General features: G+C 43.2%; 1 protein-coding gene across 1 annotated transcript; it reads left to right on the forward strand.

Annotated features, from left to right (window-relative positions):
- The first annotated feature begins 5135 nt into the window (after positions 1 to 5135).
- On the forward strand, positions 5136 to 13417 carry LOC130211583 (prefoldin subunit 3-like). The gene is made up of 6 exons (XM_056442417.1): positions 5136 to 5224; positions 6361 to 6485; positions 6818 to 6884; positions 11536 to 11634; positions 12256 to 12394; positions 12959 to 13417. The coding sequence occupies exons 1-6, from the start codon at positions 5144 to 5146 to the stop codon at positions 13033 to 13035; spliced, it is 588 nt and encodes a 195-aa protein (XP_056298392.1). The 5' UTR covers positions 5136 to 5143; the 3' UTR covers positions 13036 to 13417.
- The last annotated feature ends 4404 nt before the right edge of the window (positions 13418 to 17821 follow it).

Below are 17821 nucleotides of genomic sequence, written 5' to 3' on the forward strand. Positions count from 1 at the left end.
AGCAGAAGTCGTTTGTTCACTAAACAGGGCGTTGTCGCACCCAATGCAGATTTCAAGTATATGCTCGGCCAAATCGACATCTTCTCCTCCTTCCGCCATTGTGGGTCGTCGAAAAACAGCTTTGTAGTCCATGAATTAATTTTATCAAATTAAGTTTTGTAGTTCTTATGTTCTGCATCTACCTGCCCATGTAGGACCCGCCTCAATATTGGTAATCCAATCAATCAAACGTGCACGTGCAGCCGCCCGCCTGCTCGCTGCCCTGTGCCAAAGGCTTCCGTGGCCTTCGAGAAGCATGCCCAGAGGAGCCAACTTTAAAGCTTGGATTGGTTGACACAACATCGTCATTCTATCTTCTCACTTGACGCCTACCAGCGCCTGCAATGTTGATTCTGAAGGCCTGCCTAAGGGCAGATTGTATCCTCCAATGGCAATTAATAATCATGGCTAAATATGATTGAATATGATTGGATAAAAGATCTAACATAAAGACCAGCGCAACCAAGAGGAACGCTATGAAATTAAGAGAATAACTCTTATTCTGGAAAATAATTGAATACATATTTGTGGGAAATATATTTAGAAATATATTTAGAAAAAAATATATATTCTGATGATGTTTAGGCCAGCAGAGAAGGCCTTGCTGGCCCTGACGGCCCGCCACTGACTCTCACGGTGTTTATGGTTTATTTTTGTGTTTTATGCATACTCGGAAGTTTTAAAGTGTTTTCCAGACCCCTTTGGTCTTATCAAATAGAATAAAGCGGCGCGAACACACTTCAGGACGGTGACGCCACACGCAGATCCTCAGGGGCCGCTATTTCAAAATGATCCACCAGGATTAATCATCCTGGATTGGATTAAATCCCGATGATCGATCCCATAAAACGTGGTGGCTTGGAAGCAAATTCGATCTCCTGAAGATTCGGATTTGGTAATCCAATCCTGCATTTTATCCGGATTAAACACTGCTGTTGAGTATTTAAAAACTTTAGTGGGAAATCTGGATCAGTTTGATCCTAAGAATCAGGATTACCCTGATTCCACCTCAGGTGGATTAGAGGGAGATTACATTAAAGGTTTGACCAGCCGAAGTGTAACTGCTCCAACGTTCATTGTTTGATACAGATATAGCTAGACTGCTGTTTGATCAATGTTTATTTTCTTTGCACGTTCCTTTCTTTTTCATAAAACAGTGAAAAATGAAAGTAAAACAAAAATACAATGTATTCGTTGAAAATCAGTCAAATGTATTTATGAACATGCATTCAGCACACATCATTATTAATTTAATGTTCATAACGCTTTTTGGTTCAAGTTATGGCATTTGGAGCAGCTCTGTGCTAACTGTTTTCTCTTTCCACAAACATCTATAAAGAAAACACATATCACGGTTGTATCTCTTTTGTTGACAACTGTTTCCTAAAAATGCAACTTAATTGAGTTTATTTTGTATAGCACATTATCAGAAAATTGCCAAATTTGCTCCCCAGAGGGCTTTGCATACACTGTTGATACACTGTACACTGCACAAAGATATCCCTGTCCGAGACCGCGAGACTGCACATTTTGAGCAGTTTCCTGGCGCCCTCTGGTATGCGTGACGGGGTATTCCACTGTGAATGCCTGCCGTCGTCAGTCAGGAACGGGTGACTCTGTCCTCCGTCTCCGTCTCCTCTCACAGGGAGGAGATGGAGACAGCTGCAGGATGCGGCTGCTGCTCTCATCCCGCCTGCTCTTCATCCTCCTCCTGTGTCCATGGTGAGTTCTTCCGGGTGGTGCAGGGTGAAGCCCTCCTGCCCTCAGAAACATGCAGGTGGGGTTTAAAGGCTCTCCTCCTCCTCTCTGTCTCTCCCATAGACTCCTTTCGTAGTGAACGTGACACGCGGCCAGAGCTCCTAATAGGCAGAGGAGAACCACAGCGTCACACTGGAATGCCTGACCTTCACCACCAACACTGAGTCCACTCTCGGATGTCTTCTGTGAACTGTTAGGCTGATATCAGGCCTCACCTGGTTATTGTATATGTACTTTAAAGGAGTCCAGATCCTAGATGACTCAGGATAACACACTTTGCAGTGACCCGAGTCCAGTGGGGACCAAGACCTCCTCAGAGGAGGACTGAGTCAGTCACTTCATGTGTCCAGACTCAGGACTTCTGACTGGTCGGCCGTACTGGCGTGGCGTGTTCACAAGTTAAGTGGGAGTGAAACTCTGAGATGTGTCAGCTCAATGTCTCAGAAGTAGGCTGGATTCAGAGAACTTCTTTTTAAATTTTCTCTTCTTCATTGTCGTCAGCTGGCTCTCTTCACACACTTGAATTAATGGAACCGATTCGTCGTCGTCGTCTTCTTCGTCACTTGAATTAATGAACCGTATTTTGTTTTGCTCTCTTTGCAGCAGTGAGGGATCGACCCAAGACAAACGGACCAGATGGGGGAAGAGATTCCTCAGGGACAGAAAGTCTGGGATGGATCGTCCTCTACTGTGCACTGGTGACACTTCTTCTGGTTCTTCTGGTTCTTTCCCTCAGTGGACTGATAAGAAGTCCTACTCATGAGAGAGGAGTCCTCTATGCAGCCATGCAGCGTTGATTGTTGTTTGTCATGTCCAAATGTTGCACCTTCCACCAAAAAAAATTCCTCGTTTGTTTGTGAAAACATTCTTTGGCAATAAACCTGTTTCTTGATTCTGATTCTGATTCTGAAAGAGACTGGATAGTACTTCGCCTGAAGGAGCCTTTAGAACCAGTCCTCAGTGAAGAGGGACTCTTCAGGGATCGAAAAGTTGACTCAAGCTGCTGAGGCCAGTCCATCCAGGGCACATCTTGAGATGGACACTATTCACACTCATTCACACATATGGGCAAATTTAGAGTTCAATTAACCTGAGTAGCGCCCTGGACTGTGAGTTTTGCTCTCAGCAGTGAGGAACTCTCCTAATTGAAAGATGTTGACATGCTGCTGTCCATGAAAAACATGAAAAGGGTCAAGTGATGTACCAAAACTATGATACATCATTTACGTAATGTATTTTTCTACTGACATTTTATTTATATATTTTATTTTAAAGTGTTACTGTTTTGTAATGTTCAACCAACTGAAAAGTCTTGTTTCATTGTTGCTGAAGGTGTGGGGCGGTTGCAGCCTTGGACCAGATGGGGGAAGTCCTGCAACCAGATTTGTGGGAATTGATCCTCGCCTCCCATTAGTTGCAAGTCAAGTGTTTTGGAGCAAGGCACTGAACCCCCAGTTGCTTCCTCGGCGCTTCACCGCAGCCCACTGCTCCTTAATAACTAAGGATGGGTTAAATGCAGAACTAATTTCTTCGACACATTAAAGTATATATCTTATCTTATCTTCTATATCAGGGACTTTCCAATTATATCTTGATTAAATGCTGATCGTCTCTTCCTCGCGGTTTTAAATAGTTTGACACTTATGGTACTTGGTTCTGACTATGTTGAGGAATGTTACTTCCTGTATTCTTGTTGTTCCAGTTTATACCTAGGTTGAATGCACTTATTGTAAGTCGCTTTGGATATGTCAGTGGACTAAATGACATGTAGTCCCACCGAGAGAGGAGTCCTCTCATGCAGCCATGTAACAGGCTGATTGCTGTCTCTGTCGTGTCCAAATGTGGTTGTCATTCCACCAAAAAAATTCTCGTTTGTTTGTGAAAACATTCTTTGGCAATAAACCTGTTTCTGATTCTGATTCTGATTCTGAAGAGGACTGACAGGCCTCTGCCTGAAGGAGCCCCTTTAGAACCAGTCCTCAGTGAAGAGGGACTCCCTTCAGGATCGAAAGATGCCTTTGACCCCGTTGCTGGAGGCCAGTCCATCCAGGCACATCTTTAAATATTACTATTCACACCTGTTATCTGCCACATAAGGCAACTTTTTCACGACCTGATTTGTTTAATCTGAAAATGTGTTTTGACAGCCCAGGTTCCAACCCAGTTTTCAGACTGACTATCCACCAAAGATTGACCACTTAGTATCTGCATTACCTTGTTGTTTTAGTTTCTTTTCTAGGTTGAATGCACTTATTGTAAGTTGCTTTTGGATAAAAGCACCAAACCCCATGTAACAACATGTAATACGACTTCTTATTGTGGTTTTCATTCTCCCGTTTTTAGTGAACACAGCTATTCATGATAACACCAGGGAGCCCTTCACGTCTGCAGGTTAAAGCTCCCCACTGTGGCTCTTTAAATGTTACTGATGAACACTTTTACTTTCTTTAATCTGTGAAACTTGTTTTTCATGTGTCATCCAGGTCTGTTTACGTCCGTAATTTCTTTTCTGTCTGGATTGTCTATATACCCCATGCACGACTCTCTGTGGCTCTGCAGCTCCTTCAGCCACCGGCTGGTTCCCCCGGTGTCTGAGGAGAGGAACCACAAGTCCTTCCTTCCTGCTGCTGTCAGGCTGCACAACACACTGCAGTAGATCACTGGAGATCCTGGCAAACTCAGCACTTTACTTTATTCAGCAGTTTACTTTATTTCCCCCCTGTATATTTAGTATTGGTATTTAGTTTTTACTATTTTGTTTTGTGTTTTACATCCATTTTCATTGATACTCTGATGTGCACCGCTGCTGTGATTTTTGATATGTCTCCACTGTGGGAAAAATGAAGTAATATATTATTATATCGAAAAATTGTTATTTTTAAAATCTGTATCCTCTTCTGTGCCTTCTTCTGGTTCAACAAAACATTGCATTAAATGAATACACATTTTTTCATTAGAAAATCCGTCTTATCGACAATGGTTATTGGGGTTATCAACTAATATTTATAAAAAAGAAAATAATTGTTTTAAACCCCTCCACGACCAACTAGAACCAGAAGGTGCACTGGCAGCAGGTTGCCGCTAGAGGGCAGCAAACCACTCGTTCACCATCCATATGGTCGAATAACCAATTAAATAAATAAAAAAACAATAATAAAAAAACATCCGTCTTGTCTACAAATGTTTTGGCCTGTGTATAACAACGAATATTAAGCGAGAAGAGAATAATTAATGATTCCATCCTTATTGTGACGGTTGACGTTTTTACGTAAGCAACGTAAGAAACGTAAGCAACGTAAAACGTGAGGAAGGAAAGCCGGAAAGAAGGCGTTAGCTTCTCTCCAAGATGGCGGCGACCATAGACAACAGCAATGCCGTTCAGGCGACAAAGAGAAAGCACCTGGGGATCCCCGAAGCTGTGTTCGTGGTGCGTAGAGGACGACAGTAGCATGTGTTGTGCACACGGCTCTACGAGGAGGTTAAACCGTTGAAAACAGCCGCTTGTGCTACTTGTAGCCGGTGTGTCGGCGCGTCATGCTGGCTACCAGCTAGTTAGCTTCAGCTAGCACGAGAGCTAATCCTGCTGTGTGTGTGCGGGGCGGCTCCTCGCCTCCATCTACGGACATGGCTGTCTGTGCGCGAGCTGCTTTGACGCTCTACTTTATTTCTGATTTCTTATCTCAAGCATTTGAGTTGGGTCCACGTTAGCCCGCTCTGCGCATGCGTGTCTTCTAACGGTCGCTTCAGCTGCCTCCTTTCTCCTTTTTACTCGCTGCTAATATAAGAATTGAGATCCTCAACTTGGCTGGACATGCTTGGAGTTAAACTACGAGTAAAAATACGAAGTTATATATCATTAAAATGTAGTTAAAAAGGAGACTCGGCAGGCAAACATTTGTCTTTGATTTTCGGGTATTTTCCTTCCATAAAAAGAAGAAAACAAGTAAACATGTCTAAATTTAAGGCAATTAACCAATTACTATCTATATTTAAAAGTTTTTGCAGCTGATTAATGCAAATATTAATGTCTAAAAACATTGATTTTTAAGGATTATATACAGTTATGTAATTCACAAAAGTAAGTGATTAAAAACCGTTAACTCTTAATCTGTCAACCACATTTATGCACATTTTAAAGGTTTTTACAGCCTCATTTATACAAATATTAATGTAAATGGCCGTTTAAAGAATATATACAATAATGGCTATTCAAAACATTAAGTGAATAAAAAGCTTTGACTCTTAATGTGACAACAGCATTTATGCAAATTGGCACTTATTATTAATTGTATGATACCAAAAATATTTAACATCATTTTTGGATATTCATTAAAAAAAAAAGATATATATTTATGTGTGTGTGTGTGTAAATATATTTATGTGTATATATTTATGTATGCATGTATATATGTATATATATATGTATGTATATATGTATATATTCAGTTCATTTGAAATAAGTTTTTACGGGATTGTTATCAAAACGTTAATGTTGGATATTGATTGTAAAAAACAATAAGCAGATGTATTGTTGTTGTTATTGACTTTTTCTGATTCTTCCAGGAGGATGTCGACTCTTTTCTGAAGCAGCCGGGCAACGAGACGGCCGACTCGGCTCTGAGGAAGCTGGACGAGCAGTACCAGAAATATAAATACATGGAGCTCAACCTGTCCCAGAAGAAACTCAGGTAAACGACCGTCAGCTGCGTGAAATCAACCCACCTGAGGTTTGTCTCTTCTTCGAGCTTCATGCCGTCGGCTCACGCATTCCTGATATTATGTCATTAAAACTAGTTTCTTTATTCTGAATCAATGATTTTCAGAGAGGTCTTTACTCGTTAGTCGATGGAAGAACATTTATTATCAGTTATTCGTCGTAGTTCCACTTATTTACTGTGTCCCGGGGTGTCTCCTCAGACTCTTTTTTAAAGTTAGAAAATGTTTTGTGAAATAAAAACACGATGTAATGAGTTTTAATTGAAGCCCTGTCTTGAAATGTTCGACTTCTCTCGACGTGCAGGTTGAAAAGTCAGATTCCACAAATCACACAGACGCTAGAAATCCTCCGACACATGCAGAAGAAGAAGGTGTGTACCGTCTAATTACTTTAATTGTGAAGCAGCTTACATTTGCTCTACTTTCATTGGTTATTACTGTAAAGAGCTTTCAGATTTGGGGTCATGTGAATTATATTAGGTGTCACATCAAGAACTCGACTTTTAAAGCTTTTTTACAAAATGTAATTAATTTCAACACGCGGCTTTTAAAATTGATTTTTTTTATTGAGAAATACTTTGAGGTTTGAATCTATATATATACACTACCGTTCAAAAGTTTGGGATCACCCAGACAATTTCGTGTTTTCCATGAAAACTCACACTTTTATTTATCAAATGAGTTGCAAAATGTATAGAAAATATAGTCCAGACATTGACAAGGTTAGAAATAATGATTTGTATTTGAAGTATTAATTTTTTTCTTCAAACTTTGCTTTAAATCAAAGAATGCTCCTTTTGCAGCAATGACAGCATTGCAGACCTTTGGCATTCTAGCTGTTAATTTGTTGAGGTAATCTGTTGAAATGTCACCCCACGCTCCTGAAGCACCTCCACAAGTTGGATTGGCTTGATGGGCACTTCTTGAGGACCATACGGTCAAGCTGCTCCCACAACAGCTCAATGGGGTTGAGATCTGGTGACTGGCCACTCCATTACAGACAGCAAGCTGCCTGCTTCTTCCCTCAATAGTTCTTGCACAATTTGGAGGTGTGCTTTGGGTCATTGTCCTGTTGGAGGAGGACATTGGCTCCAATCAAGCGCTGCCCACAGGGTATGGCATGGCGTTGCAAAATGGAGTGATAGCCTTCCTTATTTAAAATCCCTTTGACCTGGTACAAATCTCCCACTTTACCAGCACAAAAGCAGCCCAGACCATCACATGACCTCCACCATGCTTGACAGATGGTGTCAGGCACTCTTCCAGCATCTTTTCACCTATTCTGCGTCTCACAAATGTTCTTCTGTGTGATCCAAACACCTCAAACTTGGATTCATCTGTCCAGAACACCTTTTTCCAATCTTCCTCTGTCCAATGCCTGTGTTCTTCTGCCCATACCAATCTTTTCTTTTGATTGGCCAGTCTCAGATATGGCTTTTTCTTTGCCACTCTGCCTAGAAGGCCAGCATCCCGGAGTCGCCTCTTCACTGTCGACGTTGACATTGGCGTTTTGCGGGTACCATTTAAAGAAGCTGCCAGTTGAGGACCTGTGAGGCGCCTATTTCTCAAACTAGAGACTCTAATGTACTTGTCTTCTTGCTGAGTTGTGCACCGGCCTCCCGCTTCTCTTTCTGCTCTGGTTAGAGCCCCGTTTGTGCTGTTCTCTGAAGGAGTAGTACACACCGCTGAGGACATTTTCAGTTTCTTTGCAATTTCTCGCATGGAATAGCCTTCATTTCTAAGAACAAGAATAGACTGGCGAGTTTCACATGAAAGTTCTTTTTTTCTGGCCATTTTGAGAGTCTTATCGAACCCACAAATGTGATGCTCCAGATAATCAACTAGCTCAAAGGATGGCCAGTTTTATAGCTTCTCTCATCAGCAAAACTGTTTTCAGCTGTGCTAACATAATTGCACAAGGGTTTTCTAATCATCCATTAGTCTTCTAAGGCGATTAGCAAACACAATGTACCATTAGAACACTGGAGTGATAGATGATGGAAATGGGCCTCTATACACCTCTGGAGCAGTGGCGGCTGGTGACATTTTTTTTGGGGGGGGCGCAGTTGGGCGACGTGGTTTAAATATCACTCAACAATGAGAAGAAGAGGTTTTGAGTAGAATATTGTAAAAAACAAAGCTTTATTTCAAGAACACAGCGTGCTCAACACTGTCCAACAACAACTATCAACACACTGTAACTTTGGGCATGAGAGGTTCAGAGCAGCTTTAAGGAACATTGGGCTGGGTTTCAGAGGTTTGCAAAATAAAAGAGTTTCACCCTCACATGAAAGAGGTTCAGAGCAGATGTAACTGATGTGGAACGGGCATGGAAGAAGTCGGCTCAGATGGTGGATTTTCCCAGCACTCATTTATTCTGCAGAAGACAACAGAACACACACATTTGCCTTCTGATTTGTCTCTGCACTTCCACTTCCCTCAGCAATAAAAAAACATTGTCCATGGAAGACAGGACCACATTAAATCTAAATAATAACAATTCTCATCAAAAACCATGACATGTAACATACAAGGGGAAAACAGAGACCCCTAATGGACAAAATAAATAACTACATGAGCTAGAAAGTGGCTCAATGAAACCCCCACCAAACGTATATTTTGACAGTCTAAATGACACGACAGCTGGACGCCGGGATCATTAACATTCCATTACTGTATGTAACATAAACGGTTAATTTTTATTAAAGAATATAGCCAAAATAGTGCAAAATCGTTTTTCACTGAACTCACCCTCGGCAATATAAAACCATTGTGACGGAAAGACGGACTCAGGAGCAGGAAGTGCAACAGATGGAAAGCAATTCCGTGAGGAAACAGATTTTTAAAAATAACGCTAAATAAAAATAGCTCATTAAATAAAATTCACAAACACTCAATAATATCGTTGAACAACAAACAAAAATAAAATACAATACATTGAAAACAAGAAATGACAGAGTGCATTTCTAACTGTTTGACAGAGACCCACTATATGTAAAGAAAAGTAGCTCCTCTCTTTAAAGTGGTCAAACTTCAATAACTCTGGTTAAAGTCAATCATGTCTGTAACCAGCCTGTTTCATTATTCTGGAGGAATGTGTCTGTTTTTCAGAACTTCTTCGTTGTGTTTTCGATGCCAGTTCGTCTGCAAACAGGGTTGGCTTCATGCTGTTAGCAGTTAGCTCCATGTTCTTAGCTAGATAACTTCGGCAAGATCTGTGCTTTACACTTGTCTGAAGCTCTGTAGATCCCTCACCCGCTTGTAGTCCAGAGAGTTTCCGTCCCAGGACTTTGGAAACAGACAGGGAAACAAAACGAATTACTCATGGAGCATTCAGCTAATCAGCTCCGGTTAGCATATAGGCTTGAGGAGCACCTCCGGTGTACGTCCTCCCGCAGTCAGCGCTTTGCTGCACAATTTTTAAATCCGGATGTTCGGGTCCCAACTCTTTCAGCCTCTTCTTGTCAATATCTGACCGTCGATTGAAAGGTGTTTGGTGTAGAGATACCAGAGTTTTCAGTCACGACGCCATACTAACATAAAGCTTCTAGCTATGTTGCTCAGACCTCCGTGGAGCTCTGGGCAGCAGGGTTGCCAGGTCTGTGTGACACAACCAGCCCAAAAACCAGCCCAATATCAGAACTCAAAATATGCCCGTGCCAAACCATATACACTAGTGCTTTTAAAGTCCAACAGCATTGCTATCATTGCCAAATGTATTGTAATATCTACAAAGTAACAACATATGTTTAGTTTGCCAGCATTAAAAGCAGTTTTCCCTCAAGTTATTTCACCTAGGTCCTAAAATGGCCTTGTGTAATTAGATACAGTATATTATCATAAATAAAATGTGTGTACGTGCTGATCTGGAGTCAGTTTGGTAGGATTTGGGTATGAATAAATTATTTCATTTAAAATATGGATTTTTATTGAAAGATATTCATGTAATTTGCATGCAAAATAGGTCTACCCGAACCAAGGACAAAAATTCAACCAGCGCAACACTTTCAAAAGTGGCCCGATTCCGCAGGAAACCGCGGACCTGGCAACACTGCTCTATGGGCTGAGGGAACATACGGGTCTCTGATCTGCCGAATAATCCAATCGCGTGCGCACATTTGTGCGCCCCAAGATTCCCGGTTTCATCCGCCAATGTGAAGCCGGTCATTGCCAAAACGACTGAAATGTTTTCTCGATGCAATACACACACGTTAGACCAGCGCCTCGAAAAAGGGGAGGGGCTTCTCTCCGTGATAATGGCGATATATTATATATTTTCACATTAACTTAAGTGGTTGTTGACAGGGGCTTACGGTCTCCCACACACATTTAGCGCGTCAACACGGTATATTTACTATTTAAATGATTTGGCATATAATGTTTTTTGACAGAATTTTTTTTTCTTTCTTCTTCTTCTTCTTTTTTTTTCATCTCCAAATTTTAAGAGGGGCGGCGCCCTAGCGCCCCCTATGGACGAACCGCCACTGCTCTGGAGATATTTCATTAGAAACCAGACGTTTCCACCTAGAATAGTCATTTACCACATTAACAATGTATAGAGTGTATTTCTGATTGATTTAATGTTATCTTCATTGAAAAAAACAATGCTTTTCTTTGAAAAATAAGGACATTTCTAAGTGATCCCAAACTTTTGAACGGTAGTGTATATAATATATATTTTTATTTATATATCAATAAGAAATATATCTATACTTGTGTGTGTGTATATATATATATATAACATTTATCTATATACTTTTATATATATTTTTTCATTTCACAATGATATTTAAGTCAATATTTCTGCCGCGCTTCAAGATTGAAAAAGTTTTCAAACTAAATTTACTTTATTAATGAATTAGATGTATTAAAAAGTTATTTAAATACTCACTTATTTATTTACGGTTGTCATTTATTTATTTTGCTGGAGCCGAATATAAAATGTCTCAACTTCAGTTTGAATTGACAAACGTCAATAACAATGGCCGCCCTTTGTTGTTGTTGTTGTTGTTGTTGTTTCAGGAGAGCACGGCGCCCATGCAGACGCACTTCATGTTGGCCGACAACGTTTACTGCAAGGCGTCGGTGCCGCCCACCGACAAAGTCTGCCTCTGGCTGGGGGTGAGTGCAGCAGAGCGTATGAGAGCAGTGGCTTATGGGTAAATTCATTCCTCTCCCAGGGTTCGCCCGGTCATGGAAAACATGGAAAAGTCCTGGAATTTTTAAATTGTTATTATCAGGCCTGGAGAAGAAAAACAAAACCTGGAAATATTGTTTTATTCAAATGTTAATTTACGCTGAGTTTTAAAGAACGAATATGCTCCCCTTCCTCCTCTTCCTCCCCCCTACTCCTCCTCCTCTTCTTCCTCATCCTTCTCTCCTTCCTCCTCTCTCCCTCGTCCACCTCCTCTTCCTCGCCCTCCTCTCCCTCATCCACCTCATCCTCCTCTCTCCATCCTCTTCTTCCTCCTCTCCCTCCTCCTCATCTTCCTTGTCCTCCTCTTCCTCGTCCGCCTCTCCCTCGTCCACATCTCCCTCCTCTTCTGTCTCCTCATCTTCTTCCTCATCCTCTCCCTCCTCCTTTCCTCCTCGTCCTCCACCTCTCCCTCCTCCTCCTCTTCCTCTCCCTCCTCATCTTCTTCCTCATCCGCTCCCTCCTCCTTTCCTCCTCTCTCCTCCTACTCCTCTCCCTCATTCTCTCTCCCTCCTCCTCTTCCTCCCCCTCCTCTTCCTCCTCCCCAGGCCAACGTGATGTTGGAGTACGACATCGATGAGGCCCAGGCGCTCCTGGAGAAGAACCTGTCCACGGCGTCCCGTAACCTGGAGACGCTCGAGGACGACCTGGACTTCCTGCGCGACCAGTTCACCACCACCGAAGTCAGTATCCTTCCACCGGAGCGCTGGCGGGTTGGTCTGTTGTTGTTGTTGTTGTTGTTTCCACACTGATGATACATTAAAGTACACAGAAGTACGAGGGTGCTTTAATTTCATGAAGGTAATTTTAGGGCAGTTGTAAAGTATTTATTTTCTAATGTGAGGGAACCGGCCCTTTAAATGCTGTTGCCAGGCAAATTAAATATTTCATTTTCCATCGTTTAATAATTCTATATTATTCATATAAAATAATATTATGTATAATATATATAATGTTTTTATTTGAATATATATATTTATATACCATTTTTATATATACAAATATATATATTTATATACAAATATATATGTATATAAATATATATTTATATAATTCAAGAAACGTTCCTTAAGGTCCAGCAACACGTCGGCCGGCGTGTTTTATTTTATTATTTACTTCCGTTTTGTGTATCCAGTCGGTTCAAAGATACTTTTTATACGTCTGAATAAGTCTGAGAAAATAAAAGTATGATGATTTGTGTTGCTGCTCCGTTGTTGTTGTTGTTGTTCCTTCACTCCCTGCTCCCCTCAGACATGGCACGAGTCTACAACTGGGACGTGAAGAGACGGGGCAAAGAGAACATCCTCAAGTTAGGAGACAAGTCTTAATATCAACACACACGCACACACACACACACACACACACACACACACACACCATCTTCTCGTCCATCCAATAATAAAACCAGCCCAGGTCCTGCGTGTGTTTCACCCTCCAGATGTACGAGGGCGTTCGATTTTATCTCCTCGTGGTGATTAAATCAGACGCACTTCCACCGCTCTTGTTTTGTTTTCTTCTGTTTTGTTAAAAGTATTTTTTCAAGTAAAAACTCACCGAACTTAAAGCAACGAGGCCGTTTGTTCTGTTTTCAATGATTCGCCAGATTCCCTCTTCCTCTTCCTCTTCCTCCTCCTCCTCCTCTTCGCAGCTGTTCTGTCTGTATTTATTTGTCTCTCACTGTATTCATTAAACAACGAATGAAGCAAAGAGCGTTTGTGTCCAGAGAGGCGTCCGCGTGGAGCTCCGTGTGACTTTGTTCTTCTGGACCGACGGGCTGGAGAAGGTTGAACACGTGAGATCTACGATATTAAAATGGTTTAAATACATTTATACAGAGGAACTACATTTAAAGATGACGGACTCCTGTCAGGCAAATAATTACACGGCATTATTTAGAAGAATATATATTTACGCATTAAGTAATTAATTAAACCATAAATACAATAAATTCCTAAAAGTATGAATTCATTGGCTTAATTTTTTTTAATGAATTACCTTTTAATATTTATTGATGGCTAAACATGGATTTGTAAACACTTGTATTCATTTCCTGTTTTTATCGTTTAATTAGACATCAATAAATAAAATTCGCTAATTATTTCTGTCACACTGTGGTCCATTCTCACTCCTTCCGTCCTGGAGCTTCTTCTTCTTCTTCTTCTTCTTTTTCACAGTCTCGTGTCCTCAGTGCTGCCGCCTGGTGGCGGCGTGTGGAACGACAGGGGAGCGTGACGGCGCTGATGTGCCGTTTTTACAGAGGCTAAAGAAACCAATTCTCATTTGAATAATCCTCTGATGGAAATAATATGTAATACATTATAAGACTTGATCGATTAACTATTAAAAATACTTTTAAAACTGATTAAATTAGACAAATGTGGCCAATTGCATGATAAAAATATATATATATCGTAAATGTTCTGCCTTTATAACTCTATAATTAAGAAGATCCCTTTGACTGTTTGTCTGGGATTAAAGATAAACAACGGAAGTATGTGTATATATATTTATCTACATACACACTTTGTCTTTTGATGAGGGATCTTGCACAAAATTAATCAGAATCAGAATCAGAATCAGAAACAGGTTTATTGCCAAAGAATGAATGTTTTCACAAACAAACAAACGAGGAATTTTTTTTGGTGGAAGGTGCACATTTGGACATGACAAACAACAATCAACGCAAGGAGGGAGGAGGAGTGGGAGGAAGAGGGAGGAGGAGGAAGAGGAAGGAGCGGGAAGAAGGAGGAGAGAGGAAGGTGGAAGAAGAGGTGGTAGTCCTGGGGGTGACAGTCAGTCAGTCCCGGGGTCCATTGATGAGCCCGACCGCCGTCGGGAAAAAGCAATTAGTGTGGGGGGAGGTCGTGGTCATGATGGGCCGCAGCCTCCTCCCGAGGGAGGGACTCGAACAGAGAGTGTCCAGGGTGGGAGGGGTCGGCGACAATCTTTCTGGCCCGCTTCAGTGACCTGGAAGTGAACAGGACCTGGAGGGAAGGCAGATTGCAGCCGATAACCCTCTCGGCCGAGCGGATGATGCTCTGCAGCCTGCGCTTGTCTTTGGCTGTGGCTGCAGGGTGCCAGACGGTGATGGAGGAGCAGATGATGGACTCAACGATGGCCGTGTAGAATTGTACCATCATCTTCCTGGCAGGTTGAATTTCCTCAGCTGCCTCAGGAAGAACATCCTCTGCTGGGCCTTCTTGGAGATGGAGCCGATGTTCAGCTCCCACTTGAGGTCCTGGGAGATGATGGAGCCCAGGAAGCGGTAGGACTCACAGCGTCGACGGGGAGTCACACAGGATGAGAGGGGCGAGTGGGGCTGCATTCCTCCTGAAATCCACAACCATCTCCACTGTCTTCAGAGCGTTGAGCTCCAGGTTGTTCTGGCTGCACCAGGTCACCAGGTGGTCAGTCTCCCACCTGTAGGCGGTCTCGCCCCCGAGATGAGTCCAATGAGGGTGGTGTTATCTGCGAACTTTAGGAGCTTGACGGACTGGTGACTGGAGGTGCAGCTGTTGGTGTGGGAGAACAGCAGAGGGAGAGAACACAGCCAGGGGAACCCGTGCTGGTGGTCCGGGAGCCTGAGACGTGTTTCCCCAGCCTCACGTGCTGCTTCCTGTCGGTCAGGAAGTCTGTGATCCACCTGCAGGTGGAGTCGGGCACGTGCAGCTGGGAGAGCTTGTCCTGCAGCAGGGACGGGATGATGGAATTGAAGGCAGAGCTGAAGTCCACAAACAGGATCCTGGCGTGGGTTCCTCGGGAGTCCAGATGCTGGAGGATGTAGTGAAGGGCCATGTTGACTGCATCGTCTGCAGACCTGTTGGCTCTGTAGGCGAACTGCAGTGGGTCCAGCAGTGGCTCGGTGATGGCCTTCAGGTGTGACAGGACCAAGCGTTCAAGGACTTCATGACCACAGAGGTCAGGCGACGGGCCTGTAGTCATTGAGTCCTGTGATCTTGGGTTTTGGGGACGGGATGATGGTGGAGGCCTTGAAGCAGGCTGGAACGTGGCATGTCTCCAGGGAGGTGTTGAAGATGTCGGTGAACACCGGAGACAGCTGGTCAGCACAGTGCTTCAGGGTGGAGGGAGACGGAGTCCGGGCCCGCTGCTGCGGGGTTCTGCTTTTAAACAGCCTGTTGACGGCTCTCCAGGATGACGAGGGCGTCGCTGAGTTGATGGAGGGTGCTCCAGAGGTGTGAGCCCCTGATGGGCTGGGGAGGTGGGCTGATGGTCTGTGGCTTGTTGGTGGGGCTGTGGGGGATTGTCTCAGGACTGCTCCATTGTCTTTCAAAGCGGCAGTAGAACTCGTTTAGCTCGTCTGCCAGAAGCACATTGTTCATGGAGTGGGGTGATTTGGGCTTGTAGTTGGTGATCTGCCTGAGCCCTCTCCAGACAGAAGCAGAGTCGTTTGCTGAGAGCTGCTGTTGCAGTTTCTCAGAGTACAGTCGTGTAACATCTCTCATCGCCTTGCTAAACCTGTATTTGGACTCTGTGTACAGGTCTTGTCCCACTCCTGAATGCCTGGTCCTTCTGCAGTCTTAGCTTCCTGAGCTCCGCTGTGAACCAGGGTTTGTCGTTGTTATAACTCACCCTGGAGCTGGATGGAATACAGCTGTCCTCACAGAAGCTGATGTAGGAAGTTACAGCCTCTGTGTACTCATCCAGGCTGGTAGCAGTCCTGAAGACATCCCAGTCAGTACAGTCAAAGCCTGGTGAGGTCCTCCAGAGCCTCACTGGTCCACTCGTAGAACTTCCTGACCACAGGTTTGCAGAGCTATAGTGAGTGCCTGTATGAGGGAATCAGATGAACCATGACGTGGTCAGAGTTTCCCAGTGCAGCTCGAGGGACGGCGTGATAGGCCCTGCTGATTGTTGTGTAGCAGTGGTCCAGAATGCTCTTCTCTCTGGTAGGGCATTTAATTAACTGTCTATATTTAGGAGTTCGTGGCTGAGGTTTCCTTTGTTAAAATCCCCAGTACAATAACTAAAGAGTCCGGGAAGGTCGCTCACACGCCGTATCTGTTCGGCGAGGTCATGTGCCTCGTTCACGTTCCCCGCGCGGCATGTAAACTCCGGCCAGGATAAATGAAGCGAACTCACGTGGGGAGTAGAAGGGTTTGCAGTGAATGATAAAGATTCCAGGTCCGGCGAACAGTGCTGTAGAATCACCGTTTGCGTCGTTGCACCAGCCGTTGTTGAGGTAAAAGCAGATTCCTCCACCCTTTTTTCCGGAAAGCTCCGTGACTCGGTCGCTCGGAACAGCTGGAAGCCAGCAGCGAGCTGGGCGCAGAGTCTGTCGAGCCACTAAGCCATGATTCCGTGAAACACAGAACGGAGGATGAGGAGAAGTCTCTGTCTCTCCCACCAGCAGCTGGAGTTCGTCCAGTTTGTTGCACAGTGAGCGGACGTTGGAGAAATATGCCCGGCAGCGCTGTACGAGATCCCGTTTCCGTGGCCGTACCAGCGCCTCGAACGTTTTCCCCTCCGCGGCGTTTCTGCGATGGTGGTGAGCACCTTTACAAAATGTCCAGTAACTCCACAGAAGTTAAAAACGTTGGAAGTAAATCCGCTGGAGTTGTTCCCCTGATGCTCAAGAGCTCTTCTCTGGTGAAAGAGCTCTGGGAATCCCAGCAGAAAACAGTATTTAAAACGAAAACAGTAAAAAACATCGCGCACCAACACACCGAGGCGACCTTTCGCGGCGCCATCATCGGACAAAGTATACATTCAATAGTGTAAAATACTCTGTTACAAGTAAAACTACATAAGTAATACTTTAAAAAGTACTATGCAGTGAAATACTAGTGTTTATCATTATTAAATGTATTTGACTTACTGCGACACGTGGATTTATAGTTTAAACTGATATTGTATTACATGAACAGTTGGACGAGTCAGTAACGGGAATGAAGGTAATCTATTGCTTACTTTATTTATTTAAAGAAACACCGACAGTTCTGGAGGAATATCATTTTTCTTAAGTCCTAAATACATTTTACTAATAATATTCTTTGTTTGCTCATCGACTTCACAGAGGCGGAGCTGGGGCGTGACAAAATAAATAACAGGGAGAATATGTTTATTTTTCCAGTCACTTTTTATTTATTCTTCAGT

The sequence above is a fragment of the Pseudoliparis swirei genome, chromosome 21, assembly GCF_029220125.1.
Source record: "Pseudoliparis swirei isolate HS2019 ecotype Mariana Trench chromosome 21, NWPU_hadal_v1, whole genome shotgun sequence".
NCBI classification, from domain to species: Eukaryota; Metazoa; Chordata; class Actinopteri; order Perciformes; family Liparidae; genus Pseudoliparis; species Pseudoliparis swirei.